General features: G+C 43.3%; 1 protein-coding gene across 1 annotated transcript in view; it reads right to left on the bottom strand.

Annotated features, from left to right (window-relative positions):
* The window catches only part of SPTLC1 (serine palmitoyltransferase long chain base subunit 1), a 346,713-nt gene extending 329,174 nt beyond the window's left edge, over nt 1–17,539 (bottom strand). Inside the window, exons 1-2 of the mRNA XM_086961127.1 lie at nt 17,263–17,539; nt 608–715 (exon numbers count right to left, since the gene is read on the bottom strand). Of these exons, the coding sequence (XP_086817253.1) occupies nt 608–715; nt 17,263–17,325 (171 nt within the window). The 5' untranslated portion in view covers nt 17,326–17,539. The remainder of the gene's footprint in view (nt 1–607; nt 716–17,262) is intronic.
* Between the last annotated feature and the right edge of the window lie 435 nt (nt 17,540–17,974).

The raw sequence follows: 17,974 nt of genomic DNA, 5'->3' as shown, positions 1-17,974 counted from the left end.
TGCCTAACCCCTATTAATTTAATCTATCACAAAGAAACTAAAGCAACTGCCTGCAATGGTTTCCTCGAGAGCACAAGACGTACCCCAATAACCACAACATTAACCATTAACCTTGGTGGTTTCTGCAGAAGCATGCTGCTTGGCATAAAGTGCTTTAATGCCTCGTGAGGGTTGTAAAAGCTATATAAACGCAACTACAATAATATTCTACATGTATCCCTTTGTCCCTGAAATGAACATCATAAAGAAATTCCTTAAGGAACACACACCAGCTGGGGCTCCCCTAGCGTGAATATCACTCTGTGTTATTTACTGCCTCAATGATGGTTTGTTGGACATTTTGAAATGGATATACATATATAGGCCTGCTGATCTTCCTGCATGGTCCATGTGTGCGTGCTTAATACATAAGTGAAAGCTATTTACTTATCAGTGTTCGCTCTTAAAATGGTGTGCGTGGACACGTGCATGCTTTTACTCAATATATGTTTTTACATCTTTCAACAAGAAACCTATCCATCACAAGGGAACTTAATGGGCACGTGCGCCAGAACACAAATAAGGAAAAACAAGAAAATAAATTAACAAGTTCATCCTTGCAACTTACCCTGTCCGTAAGGTCAGAGCGCTCCTGAAGCTTGTAAGTCTTGGAAAAAATTAGCCTGATGATCCAAAGAATTAGAATTCCTTCCAAAATTAGATGGTAAGCAGGAGCCTAGAATGATTAACAAAAAATAAACATACTACATGTTATCAGCTGAATTAAGCCTCCTGGACAGTAAGTTAGGGTACTCGCATGTTTCCGGTTATGCGGGTCAAACATAGGGCGTGTAATTGGTTTTGCAAACTGAAATCACATGTACAAAAAGTGTCACCATGTCAGAATACAGCGAACGTCAGTTATGATTTAGTTCTATTTCAGACGTTGCACAATGTTGACTAAGATATGCCGAACAGGCAGGCCTTTCATTTTAATTTGTGTATGATACAATCGAAATGTCCGACAGAATCTTATTACCAAAGTAAGATGTATCCATTTTAAGAAACACTGCTTCCTAGATTCCCTTTTTGCCTTTTAACCGGATAATTTGTGTCTTTTAATTGTGATCATGGGTTCAAGACATCTTTTCCTAAAGATAAAGTCAGGAGCCCGCTTTTAATTTGTTTTTGCAACCATATTCTCCCAGGAGCAGTGAAATAAGACGTTTCAAGCTATCAAAAATCTTAGCAATAAATACTTAAGCCACCTATGAGCTTGAAACCATTACTTCTGGAAAAGCAATTGTGTAAACAGGAATTACCCCAGCATCTTCAGCTATCTGAAACACACCACATTGGTCTCTGTTCTGGGCAGAAAAACAAAACACACACACTTAAAAAAAAAATTCTAAAAACACCAAAACAAGCTCCAAAAGAATCCCATTAAATATTCAAAATGTCACCAGCACAAACACAGTTAGCCTTTCAAAAGGTCCAGACCTAAATCTTTGCATCCACAAATCTCAAGCCCCTCACAAAGATCATTCCCTCACAGCTCAAATTAAAGACCTAGATCACCCATGCATGTTGCTGAGAATCCCCCTTGATCCAGAAAGTGCCACAAGTGCAAAGCCATGGTTCATTTTGCAGTAGTTTGGAAGACAGCCAGCACTTTTTAAGTGACAAAGCCTCAGCAGCCACAGTGGTGCACAAGTAGACCACAGTCCCAGCTTTACTATCCCAGATTATGACCTCACAGGCCATGAGACAAAGCTAGAAATGTAGTCGGTAAAGTAGCCACCCCTTCTCTGATCAACTTTCCAGATGCTGCAGTGTCCAAGATCAAGGCGCCAGGAGTGACTCTGCTCCCACCCAAAAACGGCGTACCCAAGATGGCATCAACAACAAGTGCACTGCACAAACGAGAGCAGTAGGCTTGCAGCTGCTACAAAGACTGCAGCTGACTGAACAGCCCAAGCAGTGACTTGAGCTGTGAGGGGTGCTAAGTCCTTCTCATATTAAGCCCAAGAATATGTGATGGCAGCTGAATGTTTGAGTGTTTGTTGTGGCTCATGATTCAGATCAATCTCCTACTAGAAAGTGATCAAGAAGAACCAGAGATCCTGATATTAACGACTCTTGAAGAGAGAGTTAAGACATTTTACTGGACACCATGGAGGGAATGCAGGATGTCCCTAAGAAATCTATATATATAAAAACAAAAGTATGTCTGTTTGTCCTTTATGCTTTACTACACCATTCATCCGATTTCCATGAAACTTTGGGAAGTTGTTGAGGACACTCCCGCGAAGGTTTCTGGCAAAAAAAATAATAATAAATTGTTAAATATCGGCCCCCCGGCACCCCAGGGCCCTCATAATCTTTCCAATACTGAACGTTTTCAGTTTACGGTGCGACTCGCTTTTGCATTGACCATCAACAAAGCACAAGGACAATCGCTGCAAGTGTGTGGACTAGATTTGGAGAATCCGTGCTTCTAACATGGACAACTGTATGTGACCAGCTCAAGCGTCGGAAAACCTTCTCATTTATTCGTGTACGCACCAGTCGGAAAAACAAAAAATAACCTGTATCCACAAGCACTCGAATAAATGAACAGAATTAAAACACTTTAAAATGTTTTCCATATTAAAATGAATAAGTTTCAATAAAAATGACACAATCTAAATTGAATGTTATCATAACAAGTTTCCTTAAATTTCCTTTCTTCTGAGATCGCAGCAACACGCGACGGGTAAGCTAGTCAAATTATAAAAGGGTGAAGATTTCTTTATCAGGCAGTCAGGAGTGATAAGCCTTCCTTACAGCCAATCTAAATATTGATATGGAGATGCGTACCGAAAAAAGAACAATCAGGACTCTGAACGAGTGTACAAAGGGATACAGCATCTTGTGTATTTATAGTCAAAAGGGCAATGTTACACATAAGAAATTTAGGAACTAATCTCTTGAAGTTCTGGATGCTGCCATCAATGGAGAACAACAAGACAATTTCTGTGAAAAGGCAGATCTCAATGCAGCCTCTATGGAAGCTTAGGACGTCTAGCTTGACCCCGAGCCTCCCTACATCCGAACAACCAATGCCAGTTTAGCAGGTATGGTTTGGGATGGGTGACTAGCGTAAATTGCAGGACTCAGGAAAGATGGACTGTGACACGCAAGCCATCAGTTTCAAACTGGAGAGAATTGTCTGTAGTCTGAGAAACTTTAAATATCTTTCAGAACATTCTAAAACATCACTATGCACTGGTTCAGACATTCAATTGCCATGCATCGATAGAAAGAGGAGATTGAAATCTTCTTTCCTGAAGATAGATAGATAGATAGATAGATAGATAGATAGATAGATAGATAGATAGATAGATAGATAGATAGATAGATAGATAGATAGATAGATAGATAGACAGACATATAGATAAATAGATAGATAACGGAAGGACAATTGTTTAAGCAGATGCTGAGCATTAGAAGTTTCTAACATCCTGAGATCTGTCTCTCTCACTAAGGGCGTTTCGAGAGATGCCACAGGTTCGGATATCTGTTCTTGAATCTCTTTGCTTCTCACAACTCTCAACTGGAGACATTTTGTGCACAGTTTCCAACTAAAAGGGCATGGGGGTAGATGATCTGGTGATTCAGTGGCCTTGCGGGATGCAGAAGTGGAGGCAATACAGCAGGAAATAATACAAATCCATGATCAGCAGGTGGACCTTCAGACCCACCTGGAGGATTTAGAAAATCGCTCCCGACTCCATAACATCAGGATTAGAGGAGTGAAATTGTCCGAGGACACAAAGGACCTTTTTTGTTTTACCCGAGAACTCTTTAATCACATTCTGGGGCACCCTTCTGACGTGGAGCTCCGCATCGACAGAGCACAACGGGTGGGTCCCCTGCGTTCCGCCTCTGCTCCACCTCCCGATATCTTAATTTGTGTACAAGATTATTGCACAAAGGAGGAGATCCTTTAAAAAGGCCCGCCAAATGCATGCCCTTTCAGAGATCACTCACCGGCCCCTTTTCAGGATTTTTCTCCTTTTTTGGGGGTTGGGAGGGATTCAGCTGTCCTTTGTCCACCAAGAGCCTAGGCATGTTCTGAACAACTGAGATCGCAAAACTGGGGGATTTGGCATTCGAGGGGACGCACGGTCTCTCCCTGGTTAGTAAACTTCGATGGCTGTCCAAACACAACGTGGTTAGATGCCGGTTACGAAACTGAAAATACTTACAGTTAACGCGAGGGGGCTGAATAATCCAGTCAAACGCAGGGCTGTCTTACTCTGTTTGGAACAAGCCGACATTTGCCTCCTGCAGGAGACGCATCTCTTACAACGAGACTGCCAGCCTCTTCGGTCCCGGAAGTTTCCCCTACAGTTTTTCTCTTCTAGCTCCACCAAGACGGCGGGGTGGCTATACTTGTGTCCCAAAGATTTAAGGGTAAGGTCCTGGATAAATTAGCAGAGATTAAGGGAAGGTTGTTAATCTATAGGTTTTCCTTAGGCACTACTCGGTTTGCTATTGGCTCAGTATATGCACCAACCCCGGGGCCTGATGAGTTTCCCGCGAGCTTTTATAAAACATTCTGTGTGCAAATTGTTTCAATACTGTTGCCCCTTTTCAATTCCTTTTCAGAGTCAGAAGCAATCCCGAGTGACCTCTTGGAGGTCTCCATTGCAGTTGTACCGAAGCGGGGAAAGGACCGAGCTCGGTGTGAGGCGTACCGACCTATTTCACTATTCAACGTTGACCTCAAATTGTATACAGGGATCTTGGCTGCTCGCCTTGGACCACACATGGGGGGTTTAATTGATTCGGATCAGGCCGGTTTTATTCCGGAACGCCAGACCTCGGACAATACTAAAAGGGCCCTGCATCTTATCGAGAAGGTCACACGGATTGTTGGGGAATCTATGATGCTAGCCATCGGTGCCGAGAAGGCGTTTGATAGGGTCCACTGGCACTATTTGGCGAGGGTTCTTGAGAAGGCAGGTATGGGTCCAAAGTTTAAAAAAAACTCATGTGCTGACTTGTTATAGATTCCCGACGGCTACAGTACGAGTCAACTGTTTTACCTCCCCTCGGTTTGCTATAGAGAGGGGAACAAGACAAGGCTGCCCATTATCACCCCTCCTTTTTGCTTTTTATATGGAGCCTTTGGCGTAGAAGTTGAGGCTTAACCCAGACGTCACAGGGATCAAATTCGGGGGCTACGTGCACAAGATCAGCTTGTATACTGACTATGTCTTGATATCGTTCTCAACCCGCGGTCGCGCGACCTGCCTGTATCGCAGACTTAGACTCCTTTGGCCGGATTTCAGGGTTCAAGGTCAACATGAGCAAATCAGTGGCCCTGGATTGGTCCCTAGAGAAACACACTCGGGATCTGCTGTTTAAGGCGTTTCCCATTCAGTGGGCGACGGAGGCGGTTCCCTACCTGGGGATTAGGTTGGCCCCATCTTTGAGAGACACATTGGACATCGATTATGCTCAGTTACGGTCTAAGACTCGGAAGGTATTGGGGCGATGGAAACACTACCCTCGGTCATGGCTAGGCAGGGTCGCAGCAATAAAGATGACTGTCCTTCCACAGGTCTTATATTTATTTTGCACCATTCCCCTACGTCCCCCTAAGGGTTGGATAAAACTTACAATCAGAATTGACCCAATTTATATGGAATGGAAGGAAGCTGTGTCTCAAATTCCGAATAGCGATGCTCCCGCCAGAGCACGGAGGGATTGGTCTCCCAGATTTGACATTATATTTTCAGACGGCTCAGTTACGCCTTCTAATGGAGTGGATATTGGGAGTCTGAAAAGCACTGGCTCTTTCAGGACCAGGCTGTGGCAGGTAGACCTTTACAAGAAATCCCCTTCCTTCGCAAACACCACGACCCCCCCAACTTAAACGCCTCACATATCACATGGGTCCCTAGAAGTTTGGGACAAGACGAACATTAGCCATGACTTTACCACTTTCCCGTCCCCCCTTAACCCAATCTTGGACAATCCGGATTTCACTCCAGGATTAGACACTGCGGCCTATGCGAGCGGGCAGACAGCGGGATGCTAGTTTCTTTTCCATTTATATGCAGCTTAGGGGGTGATTCCCTTCTCTCATTTTTGGCAGGAATATGGGCTGTCGGAAGGGGAGAGACTACTTTACTTGCAGGCTCGACATTGGGCTCTTAGTGAGCAGGTGCGATCCGTGGCTGACAGACGTCTTACTCCCTATGAGTACTGGTTCATCATGCGCAAGACAGATAAGAAATTAATATCTGACCTCTATAAGATGCTACTGACTAAATATACGTATATTTATAGTTCTAGCAGGGCCCCCTGGGAGAGGGAATTAGACAGGACTTTTTGCCCCAAAGAATGGGAGGGTATTTATTATAGGGCGCGTCACTCCGCCTATCATATGGGGCTTACAGACACCCTAACAAAAATTGTGAAGAATTGGTATTACACCCCTGAACGCATTCACGAAATGGATCACACCAGAGAGGCAGTGTGTTGGCGGGGCTGTGGACAAGTGGGGACTTTGGTGCATTTGCTCTGGGATCGTACACACCTTCAGGGATATTGGAAACCGGTTCTGGATGAAGTGGACGCTCACTTTGATACAGAGATACAGAGATTCCCCGTCTCCCATCATATGTCCTCTTGGGGCTCCCAAATCCCGACATACACGCTGCGCTCCCGTAGAGGTCGCCTGATTGCGATTGCGCTGGGCTCAGCGCTGCAGAACATTATCGCTCACTGGCGGATTGTCCCTACACTGTATAGGTGGTTATATCGCCTCTGGCTAGAAAAACTCTCTAACAGCTGCTGGGAAGGGAGCAAAATATGCAGAGCTGTGGCAGCCCTTTTTGTCCCTGCTGTCTTTTGAGTTCCGTGAGGTCACCTTCCCCCGGTATCTTAGATGTTACGTCTCTCAGAGACGCAGGGTGGAGAACAGGGCTAGCTTGACTAGAACGGCACAAATGTGGTGGACAAGGACCATAGGGAGGGGGGGGGGCAGGGTAGGAAGGTAGTGGGGGGGTGGGGTAGTTATTTTTTTTTCCCTTTGTTCTTCTTTCTTTCTCCTTCATCTTTTCTCCTGATGGGGGTTCTACGCACTTAAGATACTGCGCTGGTTTCAATTTATCTTTGCCCGCATGGACTCATTCTATTCAGTGTCTTCAGCTTTGGTTATGCCATTGAATGTAATATCGCTGATAGTTTGTGTATGATTATATGCGTGACACTCCTTCAATAAAACGTATTACTAAAATGTAAGCGAACTAGACAATTACAATGTATTATTATATCAGCATTTACATAACGCTTTCTCAACGCTTGTGAGCCCCAAGGAGCTGTAACAAGTATTCAAGACAAAATATAAATGTTAATTACTTTTTCTTTTCTTAGCGCCTCGAAACCATTCATAAGATATACAATTCAAAAAACTATTTAAACAGAATCTTTAATGATAAAAAGGTATATTCTGTCATCGGCTTCTATAAATGATTGTATTTAATGGCCCTGCCTTCCTTGTCCATCTGCTCACCTTCCAAGTAATAGTTGTGTTTAGCAAAGTGTATTGTGGGTGCTGCAAGTACTGTTGCGTCACACATGGCCCAGCATCAACGAGTCCTCCCCCCCCCCAACCACACAGCCAAAGCCACATCCATCCAACCCCCACTCCCTTTAGACATAAACGATGCTCAATCCTTTTGATTAGGGATCGTAAGTCCCGGACTTATTTTATTTAAAAAAACATTATTAGCAGAGAACACATATTTCAATTATTCATACGCAATAACCTTTAATATTTACAGCTTTATTAACACATGGTGATGTATGCCTAACCTTAGAGACACTAGACATCCTATTTCTGACCACTATCTGGACATGTTCCTCCGTACCCCAAATTATGCCCTCGAGTGAGATCATGACTGGTCCCCATAATAGTTCCCTGGTCCAGGCCCAGACTTTCCCCACAAAGAACTGTGGTGGGTCCCTCCTTAGGGGAGTACCTCAACTTCCCACATCCCCTCTCGGAGGTACACCTGTGTAGGAGGGCCCATCTGTCCACCAGGATAACCACCTCGGGCACTCCCTACACCCATCACTTCCTCACCCCCCTCCCCCAAGGGCCAGTGCTATCCTCATGTCCACTGCGCATGCGCTGGTGGTTGGCCAGTAGGGCCAGATGCCAGAGATCGCTCTGAACTCCCGCACCCCTTGATCCACTGTACGACCTCATGTTAGCAACTCATAGGAGGGTCCCACTACCTCTCTGTCACGCAAAGGTATGGAAAGGTAATGCCAAATTTACCCCCTCCCCCCCCCCCATCCCCCATCACAGCCTCACCTGCAAGGCTACAAAACAAACTACAACAACAGCAATCGACCACCTAGAAAGGAAAATATTAGTTAAAGACCAAAAAAACAAGTACTCCCACAAAATGAACAGCAAAACCCTATTTTTTTGTGGGAATTGTGGGCGGGACAAATAAATTCCTGGTCCCCTGGTTGCTGTGTGGCGAGAGCGGTGCGGACGCGACTCCCCCTTTTATGGACGGGTAATCGTGGGCCTTCTGACGTACACCCCTGTAGGCAATCAAAAGTGCCTCTGGGAATAACGTCCCCGCCAAATCCACATGCCACCCGCCTTGCTGAGGGGCGGCAGCGACTCCCAACACAATGTCGGCCCAGCGAAATCCCCATTTGTGCAGCTCCTCCGATCTGGGGGAGCCTTCACCACTTGCCCTAAAAGAAGCTTCTGTAGAAGGAGACTGGGTGATCTGATGTGCCTTTTAACTGTGTAAAACATTGTTTGCACTTCTGAAGGTCGATACCCTTTATCTCATACGAAAATAGTGCAAACATAGGCCACAAGGCACTCAATACACTTCTATTCCATCCATACATTTGAATCAGTCAAGAGCAACCAGTCGCTCCTTTTCACCTCAAGTTCATGCATAAGAGCCATAAAATCACATGGTACGAGCACAAGTTTGATCACCACATACAACATATGCACACTTTAAGCATTAAAACGGTACTAAGGAGCTGAAACATTTGCTCCTACAGTGTTGATTTGTAAAAATGCCAATATAATGAAGTAATACCATCACAAAAAGTGTCACAATATGCATCATAATTTTCTTTTTACTGCTGCATAATTTAGTCAATGCGGCCACATAATTTGGTAGTCCGTGATCTGTGGGAAATCCATTATTCTGAGAGTAAAGCTCAGTTGGTTAATATGGAGGTGGGCGAGCCAACAAATTAACAGGGTGAACCTAGTCATAACCGAGCTAAATGTCTGGCTTAGCTCTTAGAGCCTCTGCATGAGCAGAGAACTGAACATGTTTGCCATGAAAATCATACACCAAACATCACTTACAATATGATAAACGAGTCTTCAAATTAAAAATAAATACATTTCTTTAATATGTAGAAGTTCAGGGGCTTATTTTAAAAGCCTCTTGTGCCGCCGGTGTTACGTACCAGCAATGCAAGGGGCTGGTAAATAAGCCCCTTTGTATTTAATGTGTCACATTTTAGCACTGCACTGAGAAGGATTTATTAAAGTGATAGCTTTTAAACATGAACTTAGAACCATTCCTGTCCGGACAGTTGTTATGTAAATCCTTTGTACAGCCCAGAGTCTTATAAGTAAAGCAGAATTATAGTCTATTAAATTTAACACCATAAGTTTTACACAGCTGGTACTCAGAACTCATGTATTTGAAGGTGCTTTCATATGCAATTGCGAAGAAAAAAGATGGGTAAAATAAAATACTTAGCTAATATCACAAAATTTGGTTAAGTGGGGGAAGCCATAGTTAATCCTAGTTTTCTAGTTTCACTTTGTACCAATCAGCCACTAAATTGGTATTTATTTGCCTCTCCTTTTTACCTCAAATGTTAATGTTTTGCTTTACCTTTTTGTGCATGAGGGTAGAGTGAGGGTGGCAGGCAGAAGCCTCAAGAAACCTTGGCTTCCTACGGGACGCCAATCAGAACCAGGGCCTGGCTTCAGGCTAAAGTCTGGTTACGCTTTCAGCGGTTCTCCCACCTCTAGGTTAATGATTATTTCAGATAGCTGTATGTATTACCAGTTGGTGCACTGGGGACAAGTGACTTGTGTGTTTATAGACCTATGCGGTCCCAGCCCGACAGTCAAAGCACTGTGTATGGAGGACAATTCAAAAATATATTACATGCTATACACACTATAAGACAGACTGCCAGAAAATGTGCAGAAAGACTCATGGCTGCAAGGGCCCATCCATACATGCTGCATGGCCATGCTCCCACCTTTGTCCCCTGGCAAGAAGAGGGTCCATCAGGCTGAGCATTGGTCAGCCTGACAGACACGCTTCTTGTTCAGGGCAGACAGCTAGGAGCTGTAGAGGAGATAAATACTCAGGCTCCTGGCTGAACTTTGCCAGGCTGAGGATTTCACAGCCCTGTGGGTGTGACCTCTTCAGCATGGCAAAATGACCTAAATGCCCTCTCCCTCATGACAAGGGGGAGCGTCACGGAATGCCTCTGACCTGGGTGCTTCAGTTTTAAGCCATGAAGTGCCCAGTGTCAATCAGTGACACGTCGTCAGAGAGTCGGGTGGGTTCAGAAGTCTCACTGACCCCATCCCACTCCGCAACGAGTGAGGGACTGCTGCCTTCCCTCCTTGGCTGACCCTGGGTCAGCTCATGATGGAAGGCTGCAATCCCATCCCTCTTGGGACTCCCAAAGCTTCCCTCCCAGACAGCAGTACTGAACGCAAATTTTTTTTTTTTATGTTGGTGCGTGCATGTATGTATATACATGTGCATTTGAGTGAGTCTTGTGAATGGGTTTATGTGCGAGTGTGTATGTGTGCCCCCTTCCTGATAAAATTACTGGCCGCCACGGACTCCAGGGGAAATTAACTTTTTTCACCAGGTTAGCGTCACAAAAAAGTGATGCAAACCCGGGACAAAGTGTTGTGCTGTAGCCTACTTTCCAACGCACATGCTGATTTGCGTTGGAGAGTTACCCAACGTAATGGAAAGAAAAGGTAAGTGCTACTTTGCAGCATGGGTATGTTCCATGTGCTGTACATGGGCATTCCCGTTAGGCATGGGCAAGCCAACAAATTAGCAGGGATAAAGGAGTAAGAGCTGAGCCAAGGGTCTGGCTTGGATCTTAGAGCCCATGCACGAGCAGAGTCCTGAAGATATTTGCTATGTACATCATACAACAAACATCACGTAGAATATAAAGTCTCTTCAAATCTAAACATAAAATGTGTACTTCTTTAAGATGTGGAAGCTTTGACATTATAGCACTCCACTGAGAACCACTTGTTAAAAGTGACAGCGCTCTGCCATTGGTAGTCTGAATTCACGTATTTTACCATGCTTTCATAGGTGAAAATGAAGGGGAAAGTATTGATGAAATTAAATATTTACCTAAGAACACAAAATTTAAGCAGGGAAACAGCAAATTACTCAGGTTTTCTCATCTCAATTTGTACAAATCAGCCAGCAAATGTGCATCTATTGGTCTTTCCTTTTGTGAAGGCTTTATTTTTACCTTTTAGTGCTTTTTTCTACAATTTTTTAAATATAATGCAAACTCAACCAAGAAACATTGGAGTGCTTTATACGAGCACCAGTTATATTCAGGGCCACTAGAATTATGCGGCAGGAGAGGACCAAATTATGGTGCAGGTTTGAGTAAATATTGCAGCAAGAAAAGTTAAATTATGTGGCGCAATGCAGCAAATTAATATAAAGTAATACTTCATTGTTTTGTCATTTATACACTTGTTAATACTGTCTGGGCTTTACAGGCACCTCATTAGTACTGGTTTAATACCAAAATATAGCAATAAGCAACAGAAAGGCTACCAGTTAACCTTTGCAAAAGGCCTTCCATGCGCAGCAACACGTGGTGCTGTTTTTTTTGCAACTTTTGAACCGTTTAAACTAGAAACATCTTTTTTTTTTTTTTATCTGCAAATTATGCAGCAGATGACACCTGACCCTTAGCGTCAATCTGGTCGTTCTGGGCTCAAGGAGATGGTCCTCTCTCTTTCAAGCAACAAAGCAAGTCTCAGTAAGCAGGGTAGTCCTCTGGAGTACAAGGCAGTCCTTTGGCAGCAGCAGGGTAGTCCTCTGAGAAACAAAGCAGGGCTCAAGCTGCATGGCAGTGCCCTGGATAAGGCAGTCCTTCTGTTGTCTTCCACAGCTCCAGCAGTGTGCTGAGGAGTTGGTCTGAGGGTAAAGTATTTATAGCTGGTGCCAGCCTTTGAAGTGGGATAAACTTATAGATTTCCCCACATCTAGTTCTGGAATTTCATTTCCTGGCCAGTCTGGGCTCCAAGGGATCTGAGGTGACAATAGACTGTTGTCAAGTTTTTTGTAAGTGTGCTGAGGCAGCCCCTTTGAAATGGTATTGAGCCAGGGGATAACAGCTATGCTCCTACCATTCTGCCAACACCCAATCTCCTTTGTCTTACTGTCTGGGAGGAATATACACAGGCCAAATACACCCAGTCATGTGACTCAAGACAAAGATACCAAATGGTTAGGACAAGAAAATACCAGAGTCTAACTGAACGTATTTTTTTTTTTTAACCCATCACCATTTTTTGGTCTACGCAAAGGAAATGAATTGTCTTGGCCTGTGTATTTACTCACAATTATTCATAACCATTTTTAGAATTCTTATATAGACTTATACATGTCCTAAGGAACACATTCAAACAATTTTTGTACACTTAAATCTACTCCACCAAAATGTACAGTTTTTCACTTCTAAGCTGTAATTGTGCAAGAAAAACAATTTCTCAACATATGTCTATTCTTTCTGCTGAAAAAACAAAACTATATAGCGCTCATATGACCAGTCAACAGTTTTGACATAATGTAGAGGTTTTCATCAGTGTGATTCTCTATGTTGTGAACATCTTGCTGTAAAAGGCTCTTGGAGGTTCCAATGCTGTTTTAATTATATTGGGCTTGCCAGTTCATTGAAAATGCCCTCTAAACAGATAGGTTTGGATAAGGATCTCCCCAAATATTTCCAATTACGAGTTTCGAACCTCTTATTACTTTGGGATTCTCTTAAGGACCCAGACTAGTTGTGTTCTCATTTTAGTAGTTGTACACTCACGTTGACTTGTCCAATCAGTCTACTGCCAAACTTTATCCTTTTAATTTGCGTCTTCTTTCCGCTTTTGTTTGTTAGTTCATTGTGTAACATCAATATTTGCGCTTTTCAAGTTCTGGCGTGGCAGATCATCGTTTCCTACACGAGAACAAAAACTCCAAAGTAATAAGAGGTTCGAAACGCGCCGAACAATGAAAAAGACTGAAACATAGAGGGAGCGTTCGGTTTGGTTGTGTGTGCTCCTCGAACTTTTAAGAAATCTGTGCATCCAATACAATCTTAATTTACACGTGTTTCTTGAAGTACCCTTCTCTGCTGCTTACTCGTTGCTCTATAATGCAGTCTCCAAACGAAACAATCAAAAAGTATTGATGCACAACCTTTCACCACCCGATAATTCCGGAATTATTGAGCCGGGAGCCCGGAGAAGAGCGAGATGTCGGTATTTTTTAATACTGGCTACTCTAGGAAAACTAAGGAATAGGACGAATTGAGTATTCGAACTGCCCACTCGTTGATACGACGTTGCGGACAGTTGGGGATCAGATACGGCCATATTGATGAAAGGTTGTGCATCAATACTTTTTTTTTATTGTGTCAGACCAAAGTTCAATTTGCAAGGTCGAAATGGCAGTTTAAAACTACACTACAAGCTGCAGTGATAGGCCTGAGACATCTTGAAGAGCTACTTAAGGGGGTGACAATAGTTGCTGCACGCCGACTAGAAGCATTTCATTTACAGGCCCTGGGGACAAGCAGAACAACTTTGCTAGGAACTTATAAGTAAATTAAATATGCCAATTGGATGCACACCAATTTTACCATGTTTAAAAGGAGAGACACAGCACAAGCACTTAATCGTTAGTTAGCAGTGATATAGTGCACAGAGCCCTAAAAGCCAACAGAAATAAGTTAGGAAAACTGGAGGGTAGACAACAAAATGTTTGGGGGTGACCCTGCATAGAGGGCTAAGTCCAACAGATATTGCTTTTTTTATTGCTGCCCCATTGCCTAAGATATTACATTCCAATTCAATAAGCCTTATACAACTAACTCTCCAAAAGTGGGCAGTCAAGGTTTATCCGAGGTTATAGAGGGATGATGAGTTCCATACAGCATGATAATACATTAATCACACTCATTAAAATCCAATGAGTGATTACAGCTCCATCTTTCAAAAATACTGAGGGCTTATTTTAGAGAATGGTGGTATGGACTAAATCCTCAAAAATGGGAAGAGAGAAACACACAAGACACCGTTGCTCAAAACCAAGGCATTGACTCTTTGCTACCCTCACCCGAGTTAACTGTATTATCAAGTATGTTTAGGTACTCTTCAGGGGCAGAACATGCAGACATAGTTTGCAAAAATGCAACCAACAGAGAGCTTTCTTAAAAAAAAAAAATTAAACATAGGTTGAGAAGCTACAACAGATTATCTTGGCTAATCCAATATCTTCTTTGAGGCTAAAAGAAACTTCATTGGTCTGCGCCAGCTGAAAACGTGGTTACGGTCAATTATGTCCAGAAAAGACTTAATCATGCCATATACAACATATATAAAGAGATGATGAAATAATTTGAGATCCAAACAATAGCAGAAGAATGTGTCCTCCACACTGAACAGCGCAATAAAATATTTGACTTCAAACAATGGTTTCCGATTTGTCCAGTTGCATTTTGAGGTTTATGAATGTCGCTAAAAAGATTTTGTTTATTCTTCCTTTTAAGGTCGAGCCTAGGCAGCGAATGCGCTGCTCTGCGAGGCATGAGGTATCCAGAATATGTGCTTAAAGCGCCTCTCATCTTTTCTATTGACTCACGTTAGCACCCTTTTTAAATGCCTGCTCTTGCTTGGTGGAAATGCTTAATTAGTCCTGCCTTTTGATGTTTTGAACTCTCCCAGCAACTGCCCCTGTTACGCATGGTCTCACTCTTAGTTTTTATGTATGTTAGTTCCTGCACACTTTTTTTTTGCTTTCCCCGGCTTGTGTATTTGCACGGTGCTCGCTTCACATACGGCGTGCTTCATGTTTTGGACGGTAACGTGATTCTGTGGTTAGCTGCAGCATTAGGTTTCCTCCTCTGCTCGTCTTTGGTCTGCTCTCAATAAATCCAACAGATTGCATGGGTTTCTGCTGCACCAAAGTGTGAATATTATGAACCTCTCCTCCCTCGCTACACCCATCTCACACCACCCACCTCCCTACAGTGTTCATGTCTCCGGCTGGCAGCTCTCCCCCCTTCATTCTTTCTTCCTCTTCTTCCCTCTCTTTCAGTCCTGCCTCACTTGCTGAAAGCCATGACTTCAACAAACTGCTCTTATCCTCTCTTTCCTCTACTGTATTTGCTCCCTTGTTAAATAGATCCAAAAAAGAAAAACATCTGGCTGCAGATCTCGTCTTTTTCTGAAATTTTTCTATTCCAACGTGGAGCCCGGGTTGGAGAATATATTAAAAAAAAAGGTTCAAAATACAAAAAAAAAAGCAAGACAAAGTGGTTGCAAAGTGGCCAGATTCGTTTTCTTCACAACCCCACACATTAGCGCCACTTTACAGAGTTTACTTACATTGTCTCGCCTTTCATTGAACAACATTGTTTTCCCCGGGTAGCGAAGCACACCATTTCTGTAGGTATTGCAATACCCAGTTGATGCATAGAATAGAAAACCTTCAATGTGATCCTTAACAGCTGTTTTCCGTATTTTACTTTTTAAAATGTGTAGCGCAGCACTGTGTTCAGGGATGTGGTCTTTTTAAACCATACTGCATACATCTTGCAAGGATATAAAAAATGGGTATTAAAAAGGGTCCTTTCCAGGCCCTGTAGTTGTGTCCTTAACTTTTCAGGCAAAAACGCTCATCAATTTTGGAATAATAAATGCAAAAGAGCAAAGGTAAACAGGTTGTTTCTGCTTACATTTCACATGCTTTTCTTAAACTTGCACTCCCTATCAGAGTTTGCTTTTTTCAGGATTACTTTTTTTTCAGCCTGTATATTACTCTCGTCTCATCTCCCTTTTAACCTATTTCCCAGTTTTACAGCACAGCAAGGTCATACAAATGGCAACAGTGGTATGAAAATATCATCGCTTTAATGCAAACAAAAATAAAAAACACAGTCATTTCCAAGAGCTCTGTCACATATGCAAGACTGCCTGCATTGCAAATGCTTGTTTCTCTTCTACCCTTGTTTGCTTGGTTCCTGAAGATGCAAGGTTCGTGTTTCACATATTTTCTTATTATGTCCCAAAATGTAATTAACAATAAAGCATAATTACAGACTGTGGACATCCCCTCCATTCTTGCCATGTTCACTTCAGAACCATGAGACTGTATACATTTATCAAAGCTTGCGGCTTCCACACGACAGACACTTTCTATAGGATCAATAAAAGTCCCCAAGGTTACCCTTGCCCCCTCCCCGGAAATGTAGTTTCTCCTACACATCTGGCAGATTGTCGTACGCACAGCAACATACATTAAAATACAACAAGTGAAGGTAAGGGGGGGGGGGGGGGGGAACAGATAGAATGGCAAAATATAATGAAGACGAGAAGTCCGGAAACACCTGGGAGGTCGCGTGCAAAGAGTGGAATACAAAAAATTACTTAGGGAATCAACTTGGTTGGCACTGCAGGATGTCTTTAAATGTTTGACACCATACATTAAAATGCAATAAGTGAAGGTAAGGGGGGAAAAAACAGATAGAATGGCAAAATATAATGAAGACGAGAAGTCCGGAAACACCTGGGAGGTCGCGTGCAAAGAGTGGAATACAAAAAATTACTTAGGGAATCAACTTGGTTGGCACTGCAGGATGTCTTTAAATGTTTGACACTATGATCTACCGCCACAGCCTCCCACAAATTTTGGCTGGGTGCCTTTATAGCACTGCAGGTTGATTATTTTACCACCTTGACAGTAGGCTATGAAGGCCACTCCCATCTACGAGTGAACGGTCCCGTCTCACCAAAGAGTCCGCGTGCCACGTGACTGGTTGCTGAGTTACCCTTTAGTTAGCGTACGTTTAGGGTTAACAGTAGAGAAGCCTCTCTCCTTTTGCCCCCCATCCCCTGTTTCGGCGATCTCCCAGCCCATGAACGCTCACCTCGTAAAATGCCTGAACCATCTCTACTAGCACCCACTGCTGCCCCCCGGCCGTGGCCATCATGTCCCAAAGCAGGAGTATCCACAGTGAAGAACCCAAAAACTTCCGGCATTCGGCGACGAGCTGACGTCACGTAGCGTGGAGCGTCTCCCAAGACGCATATCGACGCCAGGTGATCGCAAAGGGTGGGGTCTTGGAAATAGCCTATGGAAACAAAAGGTTACCAGAATGCAAGGCTAAACTCTGTGAACTTAAAACAAGTGTGAATAACGACGACTCTGTGTCTGTTTTCTCCATACTAACGCTTTTGGGAGCAAACCTGGCGGCCATTTTGGAATGGAATTATTTCTTTCGTTAAGTTAACATTTAAGTATGCATCACTGCAGCCTTAGAGCGGGGTACCACCGTAAAAGATCAATTAGAATCAAACACTTCACATTCTCTGATGGAAATTCCCGTCTAAAACATCCAGTGTGGCCTCTAAATAGTAAAGGTGTACATGATGTATCCCATATTTTACGTATAGACTTGTTCGTTATTATCTATTGAACTTCCGACCTTTCTGACAATAGTCCGTGGGATGTTAAAATGACCAAAATCCCAATGTCAAAATGATAATGACCGAATAATAGTGCATAGTTGTGAACTGTCCCGTTTTTGAAGGGACAGTCCCGGAAAGCTGGAGACTGTCCCAGGTAATATTGTTGCAGAA

This window comes from Lissotriton vulgaris, chromosome 3_1 (assembly GCF_964263255.1).
Source record: "Lissotriton vulgaris chromosome 3_1, aLisVul1.2, whole genome shotgun sequence".
NCBI lineage: Eukaryota > Metazoa > Chordata > Amphibia > Caudata > Salamandridae > Lissotriton > Lissotriton vulgaris.
Note: the sequence above shows the minus strand (reverse complement) of the source record. Positions and strands in the feature narration are given on the sequence as shown.